We start from the raw sequence: 22,626 nt of genomic DNA, 5'->3' as shown, positions 1-22,626 counted from the left end.
GCTGGCCTTCACCAGCTCTCCTATCTCCCTCCTCCGTTTCCTATCAGCTTCCTTCTCAGACCTTAAGACAGAGCCTGTTCCCTGCAGCATCCGCAGAGTGTCAGGCGGGAGACAAACGTGCCACCTCACATCTCAGCCAGCCTGGCTGCTTGGCTGCCTGCCTGCCTTCCTCTTGCCTTCCAATCTGTAAGCTGCCTCACCCCTCCCACTGTCTGGTTCACAAAATATCCCAGCTCATCAGGACGCTTCTCCCTCCTCTGGTCCACTACCCAGGGGGCCTGAGAGCTAGCAGTGGGGAGGGCGTGAAAGGCTCGAGGGGATAGGAGGAGACTCCAGTCCTGCCAGCCTGGAAATGTACAAAGCCCATCCCTCGGGACCAAGCCTCAGCCTGACGTCAAACCGAGGCTGAAAATACAGTCTGGAAAGTCACGAGGTGCCCATGAAAAATGAGCTGCCCTCCCCAGCCAGAAACGTGGGACCGCAGAAGGGACGTAAATCCCAGCTTTGTAGAGTCTCTGAAGACAAGGAAGAGCATCCAAGCTTCTAGAATTTGTGCTGAGAAATTCCTAGCTCCTTAGTCTTGCTCCAGGCATCGCCCTGGACAGGACGCCTGCAGTCCCTCCTCAGCTCCTACATGCAGATGCTCCTAATAGCAACCAGTGCCTGAGGACAGAAGGGCCGTGTGGGAATGGGATAGGTGAATAGGAGGTCCAACACCCCCCCCCCCAGGACCTATCTAGAACTTCTCTGGCTAAGCCTTAGTGTGGTGGGAACTCAGTTTCCCAATCCTTCCCCAGAGGTCTCATAGGACCCAGATATGACACCTTTGCTATTCAGGGACCCTTCTTTCAAACCTCATATTTTTCAGCTGCTGCTTCCTTCTGCAAACTCTCCTTTGTCATTCCTTTATTTCAGGAAAGACAGGGCCCAAGGTCTCTGAACGGCCTAGCCCACTTCCTCACACACGTGTAAGAATGTATACATACATGTGTAGTACACGAATGTGCGTATGTGAACACTTACTCCCTAATGCCCATCTACTTTGTTTGCTTCTCTCCTCCTTAGAATGTAAGCTCAGTAGAGGCGGGACCTTTATGCTTGGCGTTCTTCTAATTGAATCACACTCTTCCTACTGTAACTTGGCTTCTGAAATATAGCAAACCACCATGGGCCATCGTCCTAGCTCGTTTTGTGTCAACGTATATGCAAGGAGGGAGCCTCAGTTGAGCAAATGCCTGCATAAGATCCAGCTGTAAGGCATTTTCTTAGTGATTGATGGAGAAGAGCCCAGCCCATTGTGGGTGATGCCATCCCTGGACTTGTAGTCCTGGGTTCTATTAAAGAAAAAAAAAGCAAGCTGAGCAAGCTGTGGTGAGCAAGCCAGTAAGCAGCACCTCTCCATGGCCTCTGCATCAACTTCTGCCTCCAAGTCCCTGGCCTGTTTGAGTTCCTGCCTTCACTTTCCCCAGTGACTGGAGTGTGACCCGGAAGTGTAACTGAAGGAAACCCTTTCCTCCCCAGGCTGCTCTTGGTCATGGTGTTTCATTGCAACAAAAGAAACGCTGCCTACGTCAGATGAAAAGAGAAACAAGAGAGAAGAAGGATTTTTAAAATGTTGATTGATGGAAATGATCAGATACACATAATGAAGTGCAGGTGTTTCTGCAGCTGGCCAGCTAACCTTAGTGGGTATGTTAACCACCTTCTTCCAAGACAGGAACGTGTTCCTGTTGCCCTCAGCAAACTTCTCAGCTGGTCTGAGGTACTTGCCTCAGGTGGGGTCGAGCACAGAACATACAGTGCTGGGTGGCACCTCAAACAATTTTACTGAGCCAGCGTGGAAGATGTTGGTTTGCATATAGCATTGGAAGAGGAGACAGAAACCAGTCTGATTTGTATAAAGGGCCAGAACAAATTGGCTTCTTAAAAGTTTTATGCCCAAATAATTTTTTTTAAGTTATCACCTAGGCTGTAGAATACCGTGTTGATTTTATTTATTTTTTTTAACATCCCAGGGTTTGTGGCACATAGAGAGTTGTTGCTGTGGCTGACACGGAGCATTCACCTGCCTTAGTTCCCCCACATCCCTAGAGAGTCCTCCCAGGGCTGAATGAAGTGTGTAAGAGGGCTCAGTCATTGCAGGTGGAAAGTGCTTCCCTAAGGCTGAACACCTCTTCCCTCTCTACCTCCCTCTGAATAGCAGTTGCTAGTGCTGTCACCTGTGCCTCTAACAAGGCCCAGGAGACCCTGAGGGACTGACACCAGGGCCCTGTGGGTGCTCTGAGAGGTCCCTCTCTTCCTGTAAAAAGGAATACCTTCCTCTGTAGAGGTTTCCCCTCAAGGCTTGTGAGCCTGTGCGTTGCTCATAGTAACCAGATTCCCCTGGGAACACTATGCAAACTGCAGCTTACTTGTAGCCCAGCATCAACTCTGCCCTAGCCTCCTAGCCTGGAGAGGCTTTCCTGAGGACGAGCTGCAGAAGGGCAGTGTTGGGGGACCTGTCAGTTCCTACTTGATTCCTAGCCTCAGGGACTGGCCCAGGAGAGACACTTGACACACAGTCTGAACCAAGATGTGATGGTATTCTTGGTTGTCAACTTGGCTATATCTGGAAGGAACTACAATCCAGAAATGGAGGGCACACCTGTGACAGATTTTCTGCTTGGCTTGAAGTGGATGAATCCATTTCTAGTCCAGATCTTTGAGGTAGGAGAACACACACCTTTGATCCAGATCTTGAAGTGGGAAGATATATGCCTTTAATTCAAATCTTGAAGCAGGAGACATACCTTTAATCTGGGCCATACCTTCTGCTGGAGGTTTATGTAAGGACATAGAAGAAAGATGCTTTTGCTCTGTGTCTGCTTGCCCTTATCTGACTAGCATATCCATTTCTTTACTGGCCTTGAAGCCGCCTTCTTCTTCTTCTTTTCTTCTTCTTCTTCTTCTTCTTCTTCTTCTTCTTCTTCTTCTTCTTCTTCTTCTTCTTCTTCTTCTTCTTCTTCTTCTTCTTCTTCTCCTTCTCCTCCTTCTCCTCCTCCTCCTCCTCCCTCTTCCTCTTCCTCTTCCTCTTCCTCTTCCTCTTCTTCTTCTTCTTCTTCTTCTTCTTCTTCTTCTTCTTCTTCTTCTTCTTCTTCTTCTTCAGAATTTCAGCATAAACTGAAGACCAGCTGAAACATCCAGCCTTGTGGGACTGAAGCAACTACTAAATTCTTGGACTTTCCCTTCACAGCTAGCCATTGCAAGATTAGCTGAAATGTAGCTTGTAAGTCATTCCAATAAATCCCTATATACATACATATAGGTAGATGGATAGATGGGTAGATAGATAGATAGATAGATAGATAGATAGATAGATAGAGACAGAGAGACAGAGAGACAGAGAGATAGAGAGACAGAGAGACAGAGAGACAGAGAGACAGAGAGACAGAGAGGAAGAGAGAGTCCATAAATTCCAAGTCTCTATAGAACTCTGACTAACACACAATATAAGCACAACTGACAGACACAGAGTGAAACTGGGGATATGGGGGGCAGTGCTGTGAGGACCTTTGGGGTCAATGGTTCTTAATTCCACCACCTATCACCTAATTAACTAAGAGCTCCCGAGCTCCCAGACTTACAAAGTCCCAATTCTTCATCTGAAAAGTAGGGCTAAACATGCATCTCTTTAATGGACCTGTGTTTACAACTAAGATGGAGGGAGCTGAACCAGATGTCATGTGTGTGCAGGACAGAGGTAGCGTGCATTGTGCCACAGCCTGCAGTCCGTCTGCCCCTGAGGGAGTTTTCCAGGGCTCCTCCACCAAACACAGCCGATTGCCTGCCATCAGTCTCTCCCAGCACTGCTCCCAGGAGGAACAGCAACTGTCGAGGTCCATGGTGTTAAAGCAGTGGGTGGAGTTGGGGGAGCAGGCTAAGCTGTGTGGGTCCTGGCTGGGCAGCAGCAGAGGGAAAGTCATGGGCTGGAGCCTTGCAGGGACCTGGCCCTCTTGAGAGAAACTGAAGGCTTTTCTTAAGGAACTTCAATTGATTAGGTCAGGTCCACTCAAGATAACTTACCGAATTTAAAATTAACCAACAAGAAGCCATGATTCTATGTGCAAAATCCCTTACCGTGGCACTGGTGTTTGAAAAGTTATAGGAAAGGGAGTGTTTCTCCCGGGTTTTTATCCAAAGTACTCCTGGCGGGATAGACTTCAGAGGTCTTTGCATCTCAATGTTTACTAAAGCACTTTTCACAACAGCTAAACTAGGGAACCAAGCTAGGTGTCAAACAACAGAGGAGTGGACAAAGAAAATGTAATATATACACCATGGAGTGTTTTTTATTCTTAAAGAAGAGTGAGTCATGTTAGTTGCAGGAAATTATCCAATTAGAGAAAAATTATAGTAGGTAATCTAAGCCAATCTCAGGGAAACAATATTGTGTGTTTTCTTTCAACTGTGGTTCCCATATCTTACTCAGATATGAAATGTATGTATGTGACATAAAAGTAGAAATAAAACTGTCCAGGACTGTGGTTCTCAACCTTCCTAATGCTGCGACCCTTTGATACAGTTCTTCATGTTGTGGTGACCCCCAACCATAACAATATTTTATTGTTACTTCATAACTGTAATTTTGCTACTGTTACTAATGGTAATATAAATATCTGATATGCAGGATATCTGATATTCGTCCCCTGTGAAAGGGTCATTTGACAACTTCCCACAAAGGGGTCACGACCCATAAGTAGCAAACCACTGGTCTAGGAGGACACAGAGAACTAAGAGAGAGGAAGAGGTATAAAATGGAAGGGTAGGAAGTTTGGATGAAGAGTAGAGTCAACACAAACTAAACATGCACAGAACATTTACATAGTAAAGTGTAAGTGTGCATGAGACAAATGACTCAGCCGCTGTGTCCCCCAAGTCCCGTGAGAGTCTATCACCCCTGCTCACTACCTGTGAAACCACAGAGAAGGGAATTCTAGAAAATGTGATTTTACCTCCCTCAGCATCAGCAAAGCCATCACTGGCTTAAGTCTTTGTGAAGACACCTGTAGTCACACAGAGTGCTATGTCAGTTTGTAAGGACCGGTTGAATGCCACTGTTAGGCTTGCACAACAAGTAGAATAGCTTATTGTAGGGAATTTAAATAATTCCCTCAAAAATATAATTTTTCAGACTTATCTCTCTCTGTCTCTCTGTTTCCATCTGTCCCTGTATGCCTGCCTGCCTACCTACCTGTATGTTTACAATCACTACAATCACTGTGTGTGTGTGTGTGTGTGTGTGTGTGTGTGTGTGTGTGTGTGTGTGTGTATGCATGTGTGTACACATACCACGTGTGAGGAGAAGCTAAGAAGGTCAGAAGAGGGCATTGAATCTATTGGAGTAGAGTAGTTGTGGGTTGCCCAATCCTGGTACTAGGACCTGACCTAGGGTCCTCTGGAAAAGCTGCTAACACTGTTAAACCTTTGATCCATTTATCTATCCCTTCACTTCATTTTTGGTGACTTACCCAAGCTCACAGGCAGCTATGACTTGAACTGGTCTATTTACCTGACTCCCTCATAGCTTCACCAGGAACAGAGTTGGCTAAGAGGAAGGGACAAAACTTTTATCCCTGACTGCACATCAGAAAAGGCCAGAGGGAAAGACCCAGGTTTATGAGGCTATCTTAGCCTAACATAGATTCTCACAGTATAAAATACCTCTTTTTCCAGTATTGGGATTAAACACACACTAGGCAAGTATTCTACTGCTAAACTGTGTCCTCAGCCCTTTTTGTAACTGTATGTAATGTCTCGTTGAATTGCCCAGGCTGGCTTTGAACCTGAAATCCTCCTGTCTCAGCTTGAGTAACTGTGCCAGCAGATTTAGCTGGTCTTTCTCCAAATAAAATGTAACCCATGCCAAGCCTCCATCTGCCCAGCCCAGAGGGAATTTAATGTTGGTGTGGGGATTCCTTGCCCCTCCCACCCAAGGAGAGCAGAGAGCCCAGAGTCTCCCTCATCAGGAACACTCAGGAAGCACATGCTGGTCTCTGGAAGAGAGTGGGAAAGGAGGGAGAGAGGGAAAGAGACAGAGGAAAAAAAAAGAGACACAGAGAAACAGAGAAGCGATTGTTTCCTGTGTTAAAGAAACTAGAAAGTAACTTGGGTATGGTGGTCCACACCTTTAATCCCAGCACTCAAGAGGCAGATTTCTGATTTCAAGGCCAGACTGGTTCATAGAGCAAGTTCCAGTACAACCAGGGCTACACACACACACACACACACACACACACACACACACAACACTGAGTCTTCTGTCTCTAAAAAAGAGAGAAAGAAAAGGAGGGGAGGGGAGGGGAGAGGAGGGGAGGGGAGAGGAAGGGAAGGAGGGAGGGAGGGAAGGAGGGAGGGAGGGAAAGAGGGAGGGAGGGGGAGGGAGGAAGGAAGGAAGGAAGGAAGGAAGGGAGAGAAAGAGAAGCACAAAAGACTGGTTTTGCAGCTAGGATGCACACGTGACCCTGCTTCACCAAGGAAGTCCCCACAGAAGTGTCCGCAAAGGGAAGAAGGCAGCACTGGCTGAGGGGATGAGGTTTCTGAGGCTGTCTCTGGACGTTTACAGTGTCCCCGAGTATGACTAGCAGACGGCAGGGTAATGGTCTCCCCGGAAGTGCCTGCTGGGATTTCTCCAGGGTGTTTGTCTCCAAGACATTGATCTCCTGGCCCTTCCAAGGCTTTTAGAAACAACACACTTTAATAAATTCCTGTCTGTGTACGTCAGCCAGAATAGCATCTGTCACCCCCAACTTAGAAGAGTAATTTAGATCAGAAGAGATTCCAAGCAAGAAACCCCTAAGGAAATGAGGATCTGGGACTCATTCTCTGTATTCTGAGGCCACAGGGAAATGGCCAGCATCAGAAGAGGTGGGTGGCAATCTTGATGAAAGTTCCTGAGGCATCGGAGACCACCACATAATTGTCACCCGAGGAAGGTGTTTGCACACGGAGAGCAGCTGTTCAAAGTCAACTGTTATTTTTAAGGAACTTATGAAGTATTTCAAACAAACACAGAACTAAGTAGAGAGCAACCCGCAAGCCCCAGTTTCCAGTAGTGACATCATCATTCAACATGGCCCATAGCCAACTCATCCTCCTCTCGCTTCAGTGGGCCAAAGAAATGGAATGCATCACCACCTCGCTATGCATCGCTAGAAGATGGCGTTGTGGGGTGTGTGTGTGTGTATCTGTCTGCCTGACTGACTGTAAGTATGTATGCATGTGTCATGGTATACACTGTGGAGGTCAGTGACAACTGAGAATCTGTTCTGTCCTTCAGCCAAGTGGGTCCTGAACATCAAACTCAAGTTGTGAGACTTGACAACAAGCACCTTTACTAACAGCCATCTTGCTAGCCTTCCACCTTAATATTTGAGACCAGATCGCTCACCAAGCATGGAGCCATTTTGGCCAGATTGGTTAGCCCTTTCAACCTTGGGATTGTCCTGTCTCTGTCTTCCAGAGCTGGAATTATAGGCACATGATGTCATGACTGGCTTTTTACATGGGTTCTGGGGATTTGAACTCAGGTCCTCATGCTTGCACAGCATCACTTTACCCCCTGAGCCATCTCTCCACCCCCAGGATGACTTTTTAAAGCATAATTGCAACAGTATCATCTCATATTTTAAAAATCAATATTGATTCTCTGATACCATCAAATGTTCAGACACTGTTTAAATTGCTCCAACTGTCTTGCGCTTTTTTTTTTTAAAAACTGTTCAAATATGTCTTCAAGACTCCTTTTCAGCTAAGATTTCATTACAAACACACTCCAAAGCAAATACACTCAGATGGCTTATAGATTGACAAATGACAGTTGTCTCTACAGAGTAATGGTAGGTACTTGGGGTTCCTGGAGGATAAGGATTTTGTGGGCTCATTCTGGAACTAAAGGGGCCATGCAGCAAGCGGGGGTGGGGGAGCAGTAATATGTCTTAGCATTTCTCTCAGCCACAGTGATCCAATGAAATGTCCAAGCCTGGATTCCTGACTCTACCACTGACCTATAACCCAATTCTCCCTGCGATATATTCATTTGTGCTTAACCTGGCCAGGGTGGGTTCTATTACGTGTAATAGAGACTCATGTAGGCGAGAGGGAGAGAACAAGAATTTTTAGCTCTGCCTCATACTTTAGAACCTACAAAAACATTGACATACCACATCTTGATGGGTTCCATTTACTACCCACAAGAGTAGTGTTGAGTTTATCAGGAAGGACTCCATGGGAGCACGTGACCAAAGTCTCACAAGCAGCGAGCATCTCAAGTCAGAATCATAAGCCCTCGGGGTCCTGGATTCCAAGCAAACTCAGAGAATTCTGAAGACTAGACTTTTTCTTTTGCCACACCAGCCTTCCTTGCCCCCATGGCCTTCCATATTCACGAATAAATAGAAGGCATGGGGCTGAGATGCCTCCAGGAACTCAGGCAGTAGAAAGAGAAGCTGAATCTAGAGAGCCGCCCCACTCAACTTAAGATGTGTCTGCCACCTCGAAGTCGCCTGCCAAATGAAGTCAGCCACAGGGCTGCTGACACCAGGTCCTGGTGTCTGATGAGCCAGACTGCAGCTGCCTAGCTAGGTCCCTAGCCAAGAGTCCCTGTTCTTGTATGCATATGTGAAATGGAATGAACCTAGAGCTGGTAAAGAGAAATGAAGTGGAAGGGACTCAGAGGAGCCCGAGGCTTTTCCTAATATATCACGGCTCAATTTTAAGCAGCACCAGTGGCCTGAGGTGGTCTGGATGAGAGGAAAGGCCCCAGGGGAACTCTGTGGGCTAGCACCCTGACCTCTTGGAGGGGCAAAGGCTTTGATCCCAGGGTTTGAGACTCTCATAAATAATGCTCCAAGCCCAGGTACCCTGGGGACCCATCCAAAGGCGGCTGGCTGAAAAGGTAGACCTGCCCAGCCCCACGGCAGACCTGCCTCTGCTGCAGTGGGCTGTGACAGGTTTACAGCCAGGCTGCCTACAGTAGTTACCTCAGATTTATCACCCTTCTTCAAGGGCAGTGGGAGCCGCCAAAGGCAACCTGGGGGCCCATAAATCACCCTGATGGGAAATGCTGTCAGGAGGAGTGGAGGGCCAGATAGGAGCCATCTTGGGGACTGGGGCTTCCTGCTGACCTCTTGGGTCACAAGCCTTTCTAGACTGGGATTTACAACTCTAAAGCCTATTGAAGCCCAGCAGCCCCCCTAGAGAGGATCCTGGAACTGAGTCATGAGAATGAGGGTACCCAGGAATCCAGCCTGGAAGCTGCTGGCTGCCCATGTTGAAAAGCTGGCTCCCTCCGTGAGGTGTACTGATCGTGTCTGGGACTCTCACCTCTCTGCCTGCTTGTTCGTCTTGCAACAAGGCTGTTTGTGAAGATCTTGTATGTGCAGGTGTCTGTGCCTTTGGTGTGTCATATCTGGGGAGGGGGATGTATTAATAAACATGTATGTATGAAAAGAAGCCATTTCTCTCTGTACCCTGGTACCAGGCTGGACCTATATACTCATCGCTTATAATTGCATATATAGATGGACTAGAGGGTCAGGGACATGTTTGAAGGTAGTAGTACCTGGGAGTGTTTCTGTTGTTTGGTTTGGTTTGTATGTTTTGTCGTTGCTATTGCTTTAAGACAAGGTCTTGTTAGAGGCCGTGACTGGTATAGTACTTGCTGAGTAGCTCAGTCTAGCCTCACACTCACAGCAATCCTCCTGCCTCAACCTCCCAAGTGCTGGGATGACAGGCATGCACTACTATGCCTGGCTGCTGATGTTTAATAGAAAGATAACCGCTGTCAACTCAAAGGGATGGGAGGCAAGAGAATGTAGGTAGAGGTGAGTGGAAAGAGATGTAAGACACAAAAAGCACGGAAGGAAGTACCCAGATGTCTATACAGTGCAAATTAGCCCCAAATGGGGTCAGAGGGAACAGGAGGATATGCATGTGGCAGAGAAGAGGTCCAAGAAGGAAAGCAGAAAGGACAGAAGAAAGGTGACCCGAGGTAGGAAGGGAGCCAGAGGAGGTGGTGACCAGCAGGGAGGACCATCTGCTCCAGAGGGCACCAGGACCTGGGTTTGGCTACTATTTCCACCTTAGCCACCTCAGGGGGTGACAGCTGGCTTGGCAGCAGGATCCAGGGCAGCCTGCCCACTAGCCACTCCCCTGCCATGGACTGGCAGACACCCAACCCCAGCCCAGAGCACGAGAATAATCAGCTAAGCCAGGCCAGGCATCCAGAAGCCAACTTGTCACCTCTGAGAGTGTGCATAGAGCAGGGGCTCCATGCACAGCCATGTGTGAGCTGATGGATGTGTGTAGACACCTGGCAAAGTCCAGCTGAGACCATTGTAGAAATGTAACACCCTTCCTATGCCTGGGGCTCCCCATGAACACTGCTGCCTTGACTGTACCCTGCACCACTTGCAGAGAGACAAACTGGTCTAGCTCCCTCTTTTCTATAGCCCTAGCAGTTCCTTCATGTTGCTCTGCAAAGCCTTTGTGTCCTCGACAGTGTAACATAGGGATCTCCTGACAGGACTGGGCTGGACTGGACTGGACTGGGTCAACTCAGTTCGAGCAGTGTGAACCCAAAAAGGCCACGTCTGGCCCCCTGAAAATGAAAGAGGCCTGCAGCTTATTTCTTCAAAGCAGACTACACTGTAGACCCCACTCTATGGTCTAAGGTGCTGTAGGAGACAGGGGAATCTGTGTTCGTAAGTGAGCACTTTGGATATGGCTGTCTCTAAGGGTCATGGATGTCATGAAGAGTCCAGAAAGATCAAATGTAAGATTTGCTCATCCAAGTGACATGGGGACTCCAGGTGTCAGGAAAAGCCGTGCTGTGACTATACCCCTTCAGTTCCCGTACGTGACTAGCTTGGCTGTATCTGTCTCAGAGAAGCTTCTTTTAGACAGAGCTAGGACTGAGCACTCTTCTCTGCGTTCTCCCAGGATGAGCAGGATATTGTGAGGTTTGTTCTCAGTGACTTTTACATATGCAGCAATGCATAGTGACATAATCACATCTTCTGTGAGGAGGTGTAGGGACCCCCTATGATCTTCACCTCCTGGTGTTCATGACTTTGGATAATGGCCTCCATCTTTGACTGCAGGCAATGCCTCTGACTCATTTCTGATAGACTCTGGCAAAGGGGACAGGATGCCTCATTACATCGGGTTGAGGAAAGCTTGGTTTATGTCCCTCTAGAAATTCTCCTTGCAGGCCTGAAAAGGGAAGAAGCATGTTGAACATTCTATGTGATGAGGACAGGAGGCAGGTTTGAGGGACTGTGGATGGTCAACGCCAACATCCCATAAAACCGAAGCCCCCGGGTTCTACGACAGCAAGACTTCTGCCTACATGCTATGTGAGTTTGGAAGTAGCTGCTTCCTCCATCAGGCTCCCAGATGAGAATACAGCCCAGTGGTGGCCCTTCGTGGTAGTCAAGTCATGCTACTGAGCGATAGCATCACATAGAACACTCATATAACCATGCACCGATATATATAGCTTTAAATGTTCTTATGTGTGTGTGCACGTGTGTGTACCACGGTGTATGTGTGGAGGTCAGAGGACAACCTGGGAAAGTTGACAGTCTTTCCACTATGTAGATCCTGGGAATTAAAGTTGGGTTGTCAAGCTCGGCGGCAAGTGCCTCTTTATACACCAAGCCATTTTATGAAACCATAACTTTATAAGAGAAAAACCTGTCCTTGGTTGAATTTTACTCCTCGCCGTAATATCCTCCTAGGCATGTGTTCTTAAACATGTTTTGTGTGATTTTAAACACCATTTCTGGGGACTGGAGAGATGGCTCAGTGGTTAAGAGCACCAACTGCTCTTCCAGAGGTCCTGAGTTCAATTCCCAGCAACCACATGGTAGCTCACAACCATCTGTAATGGGATCTGATGCCCTCTTCTGGTGTGTCTGAAGAGAGCAATGGTGGTATACTCATATGCATAAAATAAATAAATCTTTGAACATCATTTTTTTAATTTAAATGTATTTATAACTTCTCTGCTACCTAGTAACAACTTGTCCTTAGCATCTTCACATTGTTTATCCCAGCCTGTTCTCAATGTCTCCGAGTAACCCGTGAGAACACCAGCTTCTGGCAGCCTGGGGAGTCAGCAACTCATGTCTGTGACTTTGGGTCAGCGTAGGACTTGAGCCAAGAAGGCATCTTAGAGTTCAAGCCCAGGCCCTTCTTCTATTTTGCAAGGGAAGGTATCTCTGGTCCAGAACTACAAAGAGACTTGCCCAAAGGAAGCTCAAAGCAAATAGTAAAGCAGACATGGGCCTAGAGCCTGTGCCCGCCCTGGGCTTTCTATTTCAGCCAATAGCTATCAGGTCATACCTAGCTGGGGCTGGTCTGAGCATTGTGCTTCACACTGAGATTCTGTTCGCTACAAGCAAGTTACTTCTGAGGGTGAGGGTTGCGTTGCCAGTAGGTAGAGATGCCTCCACACAACCTCGCCACGACAGTGAGGGCTGAGTGTGTCCTTATGGATTTGTTTACTATTACTCTCTGCTTTTGCTAAATCAGTCCTGAGGTGAAGACCTTAACTGAGCCTTTCTGGATGTCCATGTGCAGTTTTTCTCCCGCTAACAGGTCTGCCCCCAAAGTGTGACGACTTCAACAGCTTTAGAACTACATTCAGACGGGCTTACATTTATTATGGCTTGTCCCACAATGATAGTTTTCATTTAGCAAAAGCAAAATTGTGCTTGAGCTAAGTCCCAGATGCGGAAAGAGAAGCTGGTCTTCCACAGTCTCACCCCTCATGGGACCTCTCCCTGCACAGATGTGAGATGCCCCCAGCCTGCCCATCCCATCTGGTGTACATCCATCCAGTGTTGCCATGCCTACCCTCAGGCATCTCAACTGGATAGGGGTGCTTTTCTGGGGAAGCTCAGCCGTGCCCTCCACTTCCTCCCATCCGTGCCCCTCTTCCCCAGTTTAAAACAGCTGGAAGCTTTAAACAACAACTGAAGTCTCACTTAATCCTGAGCAAATAGGCTGGGGGGAGGGGAGCAAATGAGGGGTGGAAGCAGAAAGCTCCAGGGCTTACGTTTAAAATCAGACATCCAGGCATCCTTTGAGCTCTGGTGCAGTGTAAGCTTCTTTCACATCTGCAGGACTTTTCACCCAGGCAGACCACTGTCTTCCTGGCCATTCAGAACTAGGGGTAAATTTCCAGGCATAGTCATAAGCCCATAGTCTCCGTATTCGGGAGACTGAGGCAGGAAGATTGAGAGTTCAAGGAGAGTCTGGTATACATAGTGAAATCCTGATTCCAAATAAATAAACCAGAAGCAGGAGGAAAGAAACGTGGCTTACCTGACACATCTAAATCATGGGTCAGAGCAGAATACCAGGGATTTCCCCTAAGCCAGTGGTTCTCAACCTGTGGATCTCAACCCCTCTGGGGGACAAAAATACCCTTTCCCAGGAGTCTTATTATCAGATATGCTGCATATCATATATTTACATTATGATTCCTAACAGCAAAATTACAGTTATGAAGTATGAATGAAATAATGTTATGATTAGGGGGTCACCACAACATGAGGAACTGTATTAAAGGGTCACAGCATTAGGGAAGCTGAGAACCTTTGACTTAAGCCCTCAGCTAACCATGCAGCAAGAGACAGCAGGGGGCGCTCTGCTCCTGTGCGGGGGTCAGGATTCCTCAAGCTGTCAGCATCTTAGGAGGAGGCTGATGGTGGATGGACAACTTTCTCTTCAATGCAATAATATTAAGTGGGGGGGGGGCTTTTAGCAGATGGCCAAATCATAAGGGCTCTGCCCTGAGGCCGGCTAGCCAACCAGCCTAGCTTAGTTGGCTTTTGTTCAGGCCAGTGACAGACTGCCCCATAAAACAATGTGGACAAGCCTTGACAAGCTTGTACATACATGTGGGTAACATATACCCTTACACATATACACTCATGTGCATATGCGTGCACACACACACACACACACACACACACCCATACACTCCTCACCAGACAATGACTTGACCTGGAACTTCCAATTTTCCAGAACTGTAGACAACACTTTTTGGTGGTCCGTTACTGCTTTTTATTTTGGTGACAAAATACCTACCAAATATAATGCAGGAAGGAAGGGGGTTCTGACATGTTTTAAGAAGGGATACAGTCCAGGTAAGTGACACTCAGTGGCAGAAGCATGAGACAGCTCATCACACTAGGGAAGAGGTAGGGACACTGAAGGTCTGCCTTTAGTGACCTACTCCCTCCAGCAAGGCTCTGCTTTCTAAAGGTCCCACAACCTTCCCAAGTGACATCACCAGTTGGGGACTAAGTGTTCAAACACATAAGCCTATGGGAGGCATTTATTATTCAAAAGATAACCACCCAAGCCTAAGGTTATTTTAATACAGCTGGGACAAGACTATGACGGGGACCCCAGAATGTTTGCTGATAAAATCAATAAGTGGTGCGGCAGCACACAGGTCAAAAACGCCTTTCCTATTTCAATCAGAAATCGTTTTGCCAGGGACCAGAGGGGTTTGGGACTTCAGGTAGGTGAACCAGGAGGAAGCTAGAGTGGGGAGTGCAATTTCTCAGTGGACACACACACAAAGCTGGCTGTCACAAGGTGCAGCCCACTTGAGTAATGCTGTTACCTCTAGAAACATGTGTCCTTTCCTGGTAGAGGAGGGAGAGGTGATGTGGGGAGTTAACTATCTGTACAAAGCTGAAGTTCAGCAAGAACTTGCTTGCTATTCCTATCATCCCCAAGTGGTGATATAGAGTAGGGAACAGAAAGCCTTTCCAGTAATCGCTAGTACTAGTGGAGGGTCCTTGTGGCACATAGTCCAAGGGTTGGGGTTATCCACATACAGCAGGAATCACATAGAAGTGTCAGTATCTGCCGAGGATCTGGTCCACGTTCATGATGCATTCTATACGTCCTCAATATATCTTTCACCTGCTTTTCCCTGAGTACAAATTGTATCCCCTCTCAGGGAATGAGACCCACAGCTCTATAACAAAAGGTACTGCACTGAGTGTTACAATCCCTGGGTTAACAGAATTCTTCCCAGAATTTCCATGCCTGTTGTTAGTGCACACTCTCTAGTGCTCAGCTTTTGAAGGGAAAAGGGGTGAGGAGGACCCTCGGGAGGAATGGGATCAGCCGTAGGAGACACAGAGCAGATGGAAGGATGGACCAACTTTTGTTCTTCCCAGTTTGGGACTGGACACATCCTCCCCTGAACTGCTGGCCATGGAGGCAGGAGAGTGGTTGGCTACCTTACCTTGCTCTCTGCCACTGGCATCAGTGAGAGAAAACAAAGGCTTTGCCTGCCCTTCATGCCAGCTTCTCTCAGCAAAGAATAAAACGCCCCACTTACTTTTATTGCTCAGAGGTTTCCTGGGAAATGGGCTATTAGTTCCCCTAATGTAAAGATAATAGGCTTGTCCCCATTGGCAAATGGCACAAGCCCAGCACAAATGAATTCACAGAACCATCACAAGACCTCCCAGCAGATGGCAAATAGCCAAGGAATGAGAGTGGGATCAGGATAGAAACTTTGGAGAAGTGTGGATCCCACCCCACCCCCACCTGTGGGCAGTGAGTCTGGGAAGAGTCATTCAGACCCATGGAGTCCTGCCTTTCTTCTCCCCTTATCAGACAGGGTAGAGGTGGATGCCATCAAGCAAGGTGAAGTTGTCTCTAGCGAGGAGAAGACAGAGCAATGCCCCCTAACAGGCTTTCACAGCAGAGGGCTCCCAAGCCCTTCCTGCCATCCCTGTGGAGCTCATTGCTAGAAAATACACCTACTACACCAACTACACCTCTTGCCTGCATCAATGTCTTTGGGGTAAGTGGATGTTATGATAAGGTTGAAAAGCTCAGCATCCAACAGAGAAAGGATATCAGCCAAGATAGTGGTCGGCCTAGGCTGAAGGTCAAGCCTATAGGCCAACAACAGAGTACTTCGCAGAGAAATCGAACCTCTGCTTGTTCTTTTCCAAAAACATATCTCCCCCTGCCCTCTACACAGTCTCCATCTCTGGCCCCCAAGACTGAAATTCTACAGGAACAGTACTTTGGGGACTTCAGCCCCCAATAGGGGGACCACGGTTCTCAATAGGCAGCCATGAACCTGTCCCATCCATACACAGTACAGGGTTTCTCATCTCTGATCTAGGGCTGTGCTCTTAGCCCCAAGTAGACAAAAGACCTGCTCTGGCATATTCTGCAAGGCAGAGGCAGCAGACCATATAGCCACAGGCTGTGCTCTATGGGCATAACCCTGTGTATATCTCTCATCGACAAGGGCAGAAGGCCTTGTTTGTACTGTTTCCCCGCTCCCACCCGTCTCCAAAGAAGTACTGGGCAATGCCAGTCAGATTGCAGGCACTCGGTGCTACCTTGATTAGTCAGAATGTGCTAGTGGGCATAACTTTATTTAGGCTGGCCCCATGAGTGGACCACTTGCGGACCATTTTTCCTGCCTAGGACTCTGTTTCCTGCTACTCTGGGACTTCATCTGAGTTTCCACAAGCCCCAGGACTGGCCCATGCAATCACTTTCCCTAGCTCCTGTCTCTGTGGTCCCGTCTCTGAAGATACGAAACCACAAGCAGGGCAGCAGGGCCAGCTTCACCACGAGTTCAAGGGCAGCTGGCAGCGCTTCCTCCTCTCTGTACTTGGGTTCTAAGAGGAGGGACAATGGGCTCAACACTGTCTGTTCTGAAGGAGAAGTGGCTCTGTCTCAAGCCATGGAGACTTTTTCTGAGGCATGCTTTGGCAAAGCTGTTCCACTCAGAGCCAGGGTGAACTTTGACTGTCCCTATAGCATACCTTGGGTCATTTAAATCACTTGTAGCAGAGAGATGGTACTAGAACCATTCTGCACTTCAGAAGAGGGCCTACGAGTGAGAGGGCATAGAAGGATCCAGATATCTTCCAGCTACTTAACGGTGTAGCAAGAAGGACAAATGCAACTCCATCAGGAGAAAGCAAAGAGAAAAATTGCCCGAGAACATAGAAGGGTCAGTCCAGGGGAAGTTTAGTGAGCAAGAGAAAGATGGACCAATTTACTGATCAGCCTCCTCCTCAGCCTCCTCACCCTCCTCTTCTTCCTTCTTCCCTCCTCCTTCTCCTCCTGTCCCTCCTCCTCCTCCTCCTCCATCATTTTGCTGGAGTTCTGATGCAATAGCAGGGGCTTCCTTTTCCTCTGCCAGCTCGTCAAGCTGCTGTTGTGCTAGGAGTTGGCCCACCAACTGCTCCAGGGCCTCCAGGCTCAGCCTCTGCAGACGCTCCTCGTGCTCTTGCCTCAAAAACCCCAGCACTGTCTTTGCATCCTTTGCTCCAAAATGTTTGTCTAGAACCTGGCCCAGCTGGAGCCACAGGGGCTGGGTTTGATGGGTCTTATCCAGCGCTGCATCCTCTGGAGGCCGCATGATGACATTTATGGAAGCGTTGGGCCCAATGCTGTAATCTGAGAGGTATTTGTCATCAGCCAGGAGCTGGCCTCGGAACAGCAGGTGCTGCTGCTCCTCGGGCACCTGTAGGTGCTGAGAAACCAGTTTCTTCAATGTGGCCACACTTTCTTTTCCAGATACCTTCAGGCTGCATCTTCGGCCCAAGAGCAGCTTGACCGTGAGGAACATTGGGGCCAGAGAGGAATCAGGAGGGATCCATGCTCTGGGAGTTGCCCTGAAGGTATAGGGCCCAATAGGTGACTCTGTCACGGCTCCTAGTAGGGCAAGGGCCCAGCCCACGTGGGCAGCCACTAGCTAATGCACAGTGATGTCATAATGCTACAGGAGGGCTCATTTCCAGAACAGAACTTTAAGGACAGCAGAGGGACATTGTGGACACGAAGCAGCTTTCCTTCCTGAGAAAAGAGGGGAGGATGACAGAGTTGGGGGAGGGGGGGTGACCAGGAAAGAAAATGTAGGCCTAGGAGAAATGAAAGCTGGAACAGAGAAAGAGACCAGGGAAAGGCACTATCCCAACAGCATGGCCGCTGATTCTTTCAGCACATGCCTTGAGTACTTTTCCTGCTCTCTTGGTGTCAGCCAGAGAAATCATGGAGCCCCCAGGAACACCAGCACGGAAAGCTAGGACAGAGCCACTAATGGTGTCTGTCTTAAATCCGTAGCCTCAATCCACACATCCTACAAGGTGCTTTGATGATGCCTTCCTTGCAGGAGGAGAATGTGTAGGCTCCTTTAATCCTATAGCAAGAGGCACATAGCCGTATCTTTAGGGTGGCCCACCTTGCCTCCTAAAACATCTCCGTATCTTCCTCATGTCAGGCAGGCTCTGGGCTGACTCTGGGGTCAGAGGTGCACAAGGAACAGGATATTTGTTGGGCATTTGAGTGTCACGTTTGGCAGGCTTCACTGCAACACATTGTTGATCTTGGCCCAAACCCTTGTCAGGTGAAGTAAGCCCCAAAGGATGGTACTTTCTTGGTTGAGAAGCAAGTAGCCCTAGAAAAGAGCTAACAACCCTAGTAGGTAAGCTGACTGCATTGAAGACTCCCTCAGTTCTTCCTAGCACCCAAATCCTTCTTTCCCTTCATCCTTTCCTCCCTCTATCTCTGCCTGACTTCTCCTTCCCCACAGCCCTGACCCTACAGAGGATGGCAATGTTGACAATAATCACAGCTTTCCTGAGCCCACCCATCCACAGTACCCCATTCCAACCCTGTCCCACACTTGTTCAACTTTCACTCCTGTCTCTTTGGTATCTAACAGCAGCTGAAAGAAAAGCCCATGGGTGCGCAGACTGTCACCATACATACCTGTTCTCCCATGGGAGCCCGGACTGTCACTATACCTGTTCTCCCATGTGAGCCTGGACTGTCACTATACCTATTCTCTCATGGGTGCTCGGATTGTCACTATACCTATTCTCCCATGGGAACATAGACTGTCACTACACCTATTCTCCCACTCCTATATTCTAACTCTTGGCAGATGACCCAGACTGTGTTTCACAGCACTCACCAGTCAGGAATCCCAGACACTGAGCTTCATGTTAACCCCCCAGAGTTGAGCTCTCCCTTGGTCCCCACTGGCCTTCCTGGCCTAGGCCTTTGTTTATCACCCCAGTCTCATCGCACCCCCACTTTTCACCCTTCGCTCCAGACATGTAAACCAGCCTTTGTTCCTGCTTGCTTCCCCATTTGAACACTACCAACTCATCCTGCAAACCCTGCCTGCCTTAAAAATCATCTCTTCCATGAGGCCTTCTCTGCTTTTCCCCAGACTTTGACAAAGGTAATCCTACATGCCTCTGTGCAGCCATTTTTTTTCTAGTGCATCCAGCATATACACCCCAGTCCCTCCCTCTGATGCTCAATAGCAGGGTCTGAGTCTCATCCACTGTGGTACCCATGCCTTCAGTACACTGAGTTTTATATACAGATAGCCCTGAACACACATTTGTTAGTAGAAGAGACCTGATTTAGACACGTAAGCCACACAGGACCCAAGTACCTAGGCTGTGGAAAGACATACACCTGCCTGCAGCCTCTCCTTCACCCTCCCCCTTCCCCTAGAAAGATGAAAATCCAAAATTATATAGAAAATAAAGCAGAAAGTGATATCAGGATTTACCAAAGGCTCTTCTGTAACACTTATTTAAATAGCCAGTTCCCCTGGTGGATGTGAAATGAATCTAATTTTGCAAGTGTACACACAGTGTGGGTAGGGCTGTGGCCATGACTGACAGGCAGGCATCTGTGCAGATGAAGGGAGTAAGTAAGGTTTCCGAAGGGTCATTTAAGAGTCCCCAGTCCCTTGAGAGGACCCCATGATGAACAAATCATTGGATAGACAGGATTGGAGTCATCCTACAGTATCCTACAGTAGATATCCCAGCAGAACTAGCTAACCCACAAAGGCTTTCTGGAGAGCACGATCTGAATGAACATTACAGGGGACAGAGGAAGGTGAGGTATAGTCTGTCTCAGGCTTGGGGGTTCTGGAGGAAGCAAAGGAGCTTGGAGCATGGAGGCTGGGAGCACGGAGGAAGAAGATAACATCAGTCATCTGCATCTAGACCCTCCTCTGAAGACCCATTTATCCAGGCTTGAGCTGCCACAGACATGCGAAGTCTCTGAAGATGGCCACTTGGGTCGAGCTCCCCAGACTGTAAGCACATGGAAGCCATAACACAGACTCAGTTCTCTGTAGCCTGTGACTATGTGTAGGCAGGTGCACCTATGACAGAGACCTAAGAGCCATGAGAACAGTAACAACTGAATGATCAATGTCTCCTGCAACTGCTGAGAGAAATGGTCACTACTCAACCCCTGGAGTCTCTAGCACCCTCCTAAGGGGGACAGAAGAAACACCTGTCTGGGCACTGGAATCCCATTTGGAGCTAGGAAATATTCCCCTCCCCCCCCATGTAACTGCTTGTCTTAATTATGCAATTAACATGATAAAATATAATTGTGTAATCAAAGCACACAATCAGACAACGATTGTCATAATTAGAGGGGAAGATCTTCTGCAATGAGTGGGTTTTATGACTTGGGAAAGAAATGAATGTGCTCAGAGAATATGGATGGCTATGGGTTCAGATCTCTCTCACAAACACTGCAAAAGCTACTGGCATCACTGGAGACCAGTGCAATGTCTGAGGGGCAGATAGAGTGGGAGAGTCTCCCAGTGCTCCTGCATGGGCTAAATGAACCTTGGTAATCATAAAATTAGACCTGTTGTCCACCTGCTGGCCTGGAGCCTGACTTTAATGGGTTAATCCTCAAATCTCATTTCTCACCGGTAGATGATAGGAGTTAGGATCACTTCCCAGCATCTTTCTGAAGCTAAGGTGCGAACCCACAGCATCTGACCTGCAGAGATATTAAATGTGGCATTCAACTCACTACCAGAAATCGGAGTTCCTATTGTCACTCCTGTAGCCATGAGAAAGACCCCACGGTACTTGAAAGCATGCCCACAGTGACTCCCAGTCTGCTCCTACCTGTATAGTCTTCTGCAGGCTGGTCCTAGCTCAGAGGGGAAGATGGGGTGAGCAAAAAAGTTAGTGACAGCTGAGGGGCTCCAGGGTGCAGGAAACTCATGGCTGCCTCCTCTCTCGTTCTGTATGAAGGCTTATCAGGGAAATAAGTTATGATCTCTGTCCACCTGACCACCACCACCACCGGAGCGCAATGAAGTGTTGTTATTTTACCTGAGTGATGTCAGCTCAGCCTTGAGGGGGGTGCCAAGGATGAGGGAGCAGGTGGAAGTCAAGGCAAGACCTAGAAACAGCCGGAAGCAAGAAGGAAGAGGACAGGCATAAAAAGCCTGCAGAGGAAATATTTAGCCAGGGGAGACCCAGGGAATGGGCTAGAGAGGGGCACCAGGGAAGGGGATAAAAAGAGGAGAGGGGAAGAGAGATGAGAGAGATGCAGGGGCAGGCAGAAGCAGTTCATGTGAAGTACAAAGCACACAGGCGGGCTGCTCCTCTGAGAACTCCATCCTCTTCCCCTCTTCTCCGAGTGGAAAACGTTCATAATTTGTCAGAGAAAGTGGGGTCCACCTGGGAAGCTATTTATCCCAGGATAGAGATGAGAGTGTACTTCTTTCACTCCAGGCACTTCCTGCCTCCTCCAGCTCAGGGAACCTTAGCACTCAGAAGCACATCTCAAGCATGTGGGTGGAGCCCAGTGTTACTAAGTCCTCAACCCTGTGGCAAGACCCACCCTCAGACCTACCCTGCGCTGTCGTCTGTAGCTGTCCAGCTGTCTCTAGGAGATGTTCCTTGAGGCTGCTCTGCACTCCAGCCTAGGTCTGTATTAGGACAGGCAGCTCTTCAGGGGACTCTGTGAGCAAGGGGACCATGGCAGATCTTACGAGAGCCCAGAGGGGCACAGATAGGAGAGATCAGGGAAAAGCCAAGCTTCTGGTGGCAATGAGCAGCCTGGTGTCTGTCCAGACCTCCATTCTCACACCTAACAACCTTAGTCCTGCCCCATGCTGCTGTCCCAGAGCCCCAGAGAAGTCAGAGGCCTGCCTGCAACCTGCTGGAGCAGCGCAGAAGCCTGGTCGCAGAGCCCAACACAACTCCTACCTTGTGACATCTGGCTGTGGCCACTAGATGTCACTGGTGACCTCCCTGGCCAGTCCTGGTGGCCATGACCAACCAAGCTGTTGTGAAGTCTGGTCACACAGGAGTGGAGCTCAGGTAGAGAGCTTTATCCTGACATGAAACCCCACCTCTCACAGACTGTCCAGCCCTTGTCAGTCATGGTTGGGGTATAGACACAAGGGCCCACACTGAATAGGGTTCTGGGCCAGGAAGAAGAGGTCAGCCAGGCACATATTTTGAGGGAACACATAAGTCTGACTCTTTAACACCTAAATTGCCACCAGGGAAAGGAAGCTGCTACTAACAGCAGAGGGTGTAGGGTGTGCTAATCAGAGGACTTTTTTGAAAGAGGCCTTGGAAAGAGCTAAAGGAGTCAAAGAGGCAACAAGAACATCCCGGCTGAGTGCCCAACCTGGACAAGGCCGTGTTGAAGAGTGTGGAACCTGAATGGCTGAAATGAATGCTTCCCTACCTTCATGTGAAGACTATGTCATCAGCCATAGTG

The 22,626-nt window shown here is 48.4% G+C and overlaps 1 protein-coding gene and 1 long non-coding RNA gene across 2 annotated transcripts; both read right to left on the bottom strand.

Annotated features, from left to right (window-relative positions):
• Positions 1-16,456: 16,456 nt before the first annotated feature.
• On the bottom strand, positions 16,457-17,856 carry Ubl4b (ubiquitin like 4B). The gene has a single exon (XM_021158628.3). It carries the CDS (start codon positions 17,675-17,677, stop codon positions 17,102-17,104), a length of 576 nt encoding a protein of 191 aa, XP_021014287.1. The 5' UTR covers positions 17,678-17,856; the 3' UTR covers positions 16,457-17,101.
• A 3,190-nt stretch (positions 17,857-21,046) lies between these two features.
• LOC110290576 (uncharacterized) lies at positions 21,047-22,023 on the bottom strand. Its single transcript, XR_002377458.1, has 3 exons — positions 21,748-22,023; positions 21,222-21,291; positions 21,047-21,141 (listed from the first exon to the last, which is right to left on the bottom strand). It is a non-coding gene; the product is annotated as an uncharacterized LOC110290576 (long non-coding RNA).
• Positions 22,024-22,626: the final 603 nt, after the last annotated feature.

Source organism: Mus caroli, unplaced genomic scaffold (genome assembly GCF_978045245.1).
Source record: "Mus caroli unplaced genomic scaffold, Mus_caroli_1 scaffold_3, whole genome shotgun sequence".
Taxonomy (NCBI): Eukaryota; Metazoa; Chordata; class Mammalia; order Rodentia; family Muridae; genus Mus; species Mus caroli.
The sequence above is the reverse complement of the archived record's forward strand: the minus strand, read 5'-3'. Positions and strand labels throughout refer to the sequence as shown.

Excerpts from the sequence above, each read along its gene's own strand:
- Ubl4b (XM_021158628.3), bottom strand. The coding sequence starts at position 17,677 with ATGTTCCTCACGGTCAAGCTGCTCTTGGGCCGAAGATGCAGCCTGAAG.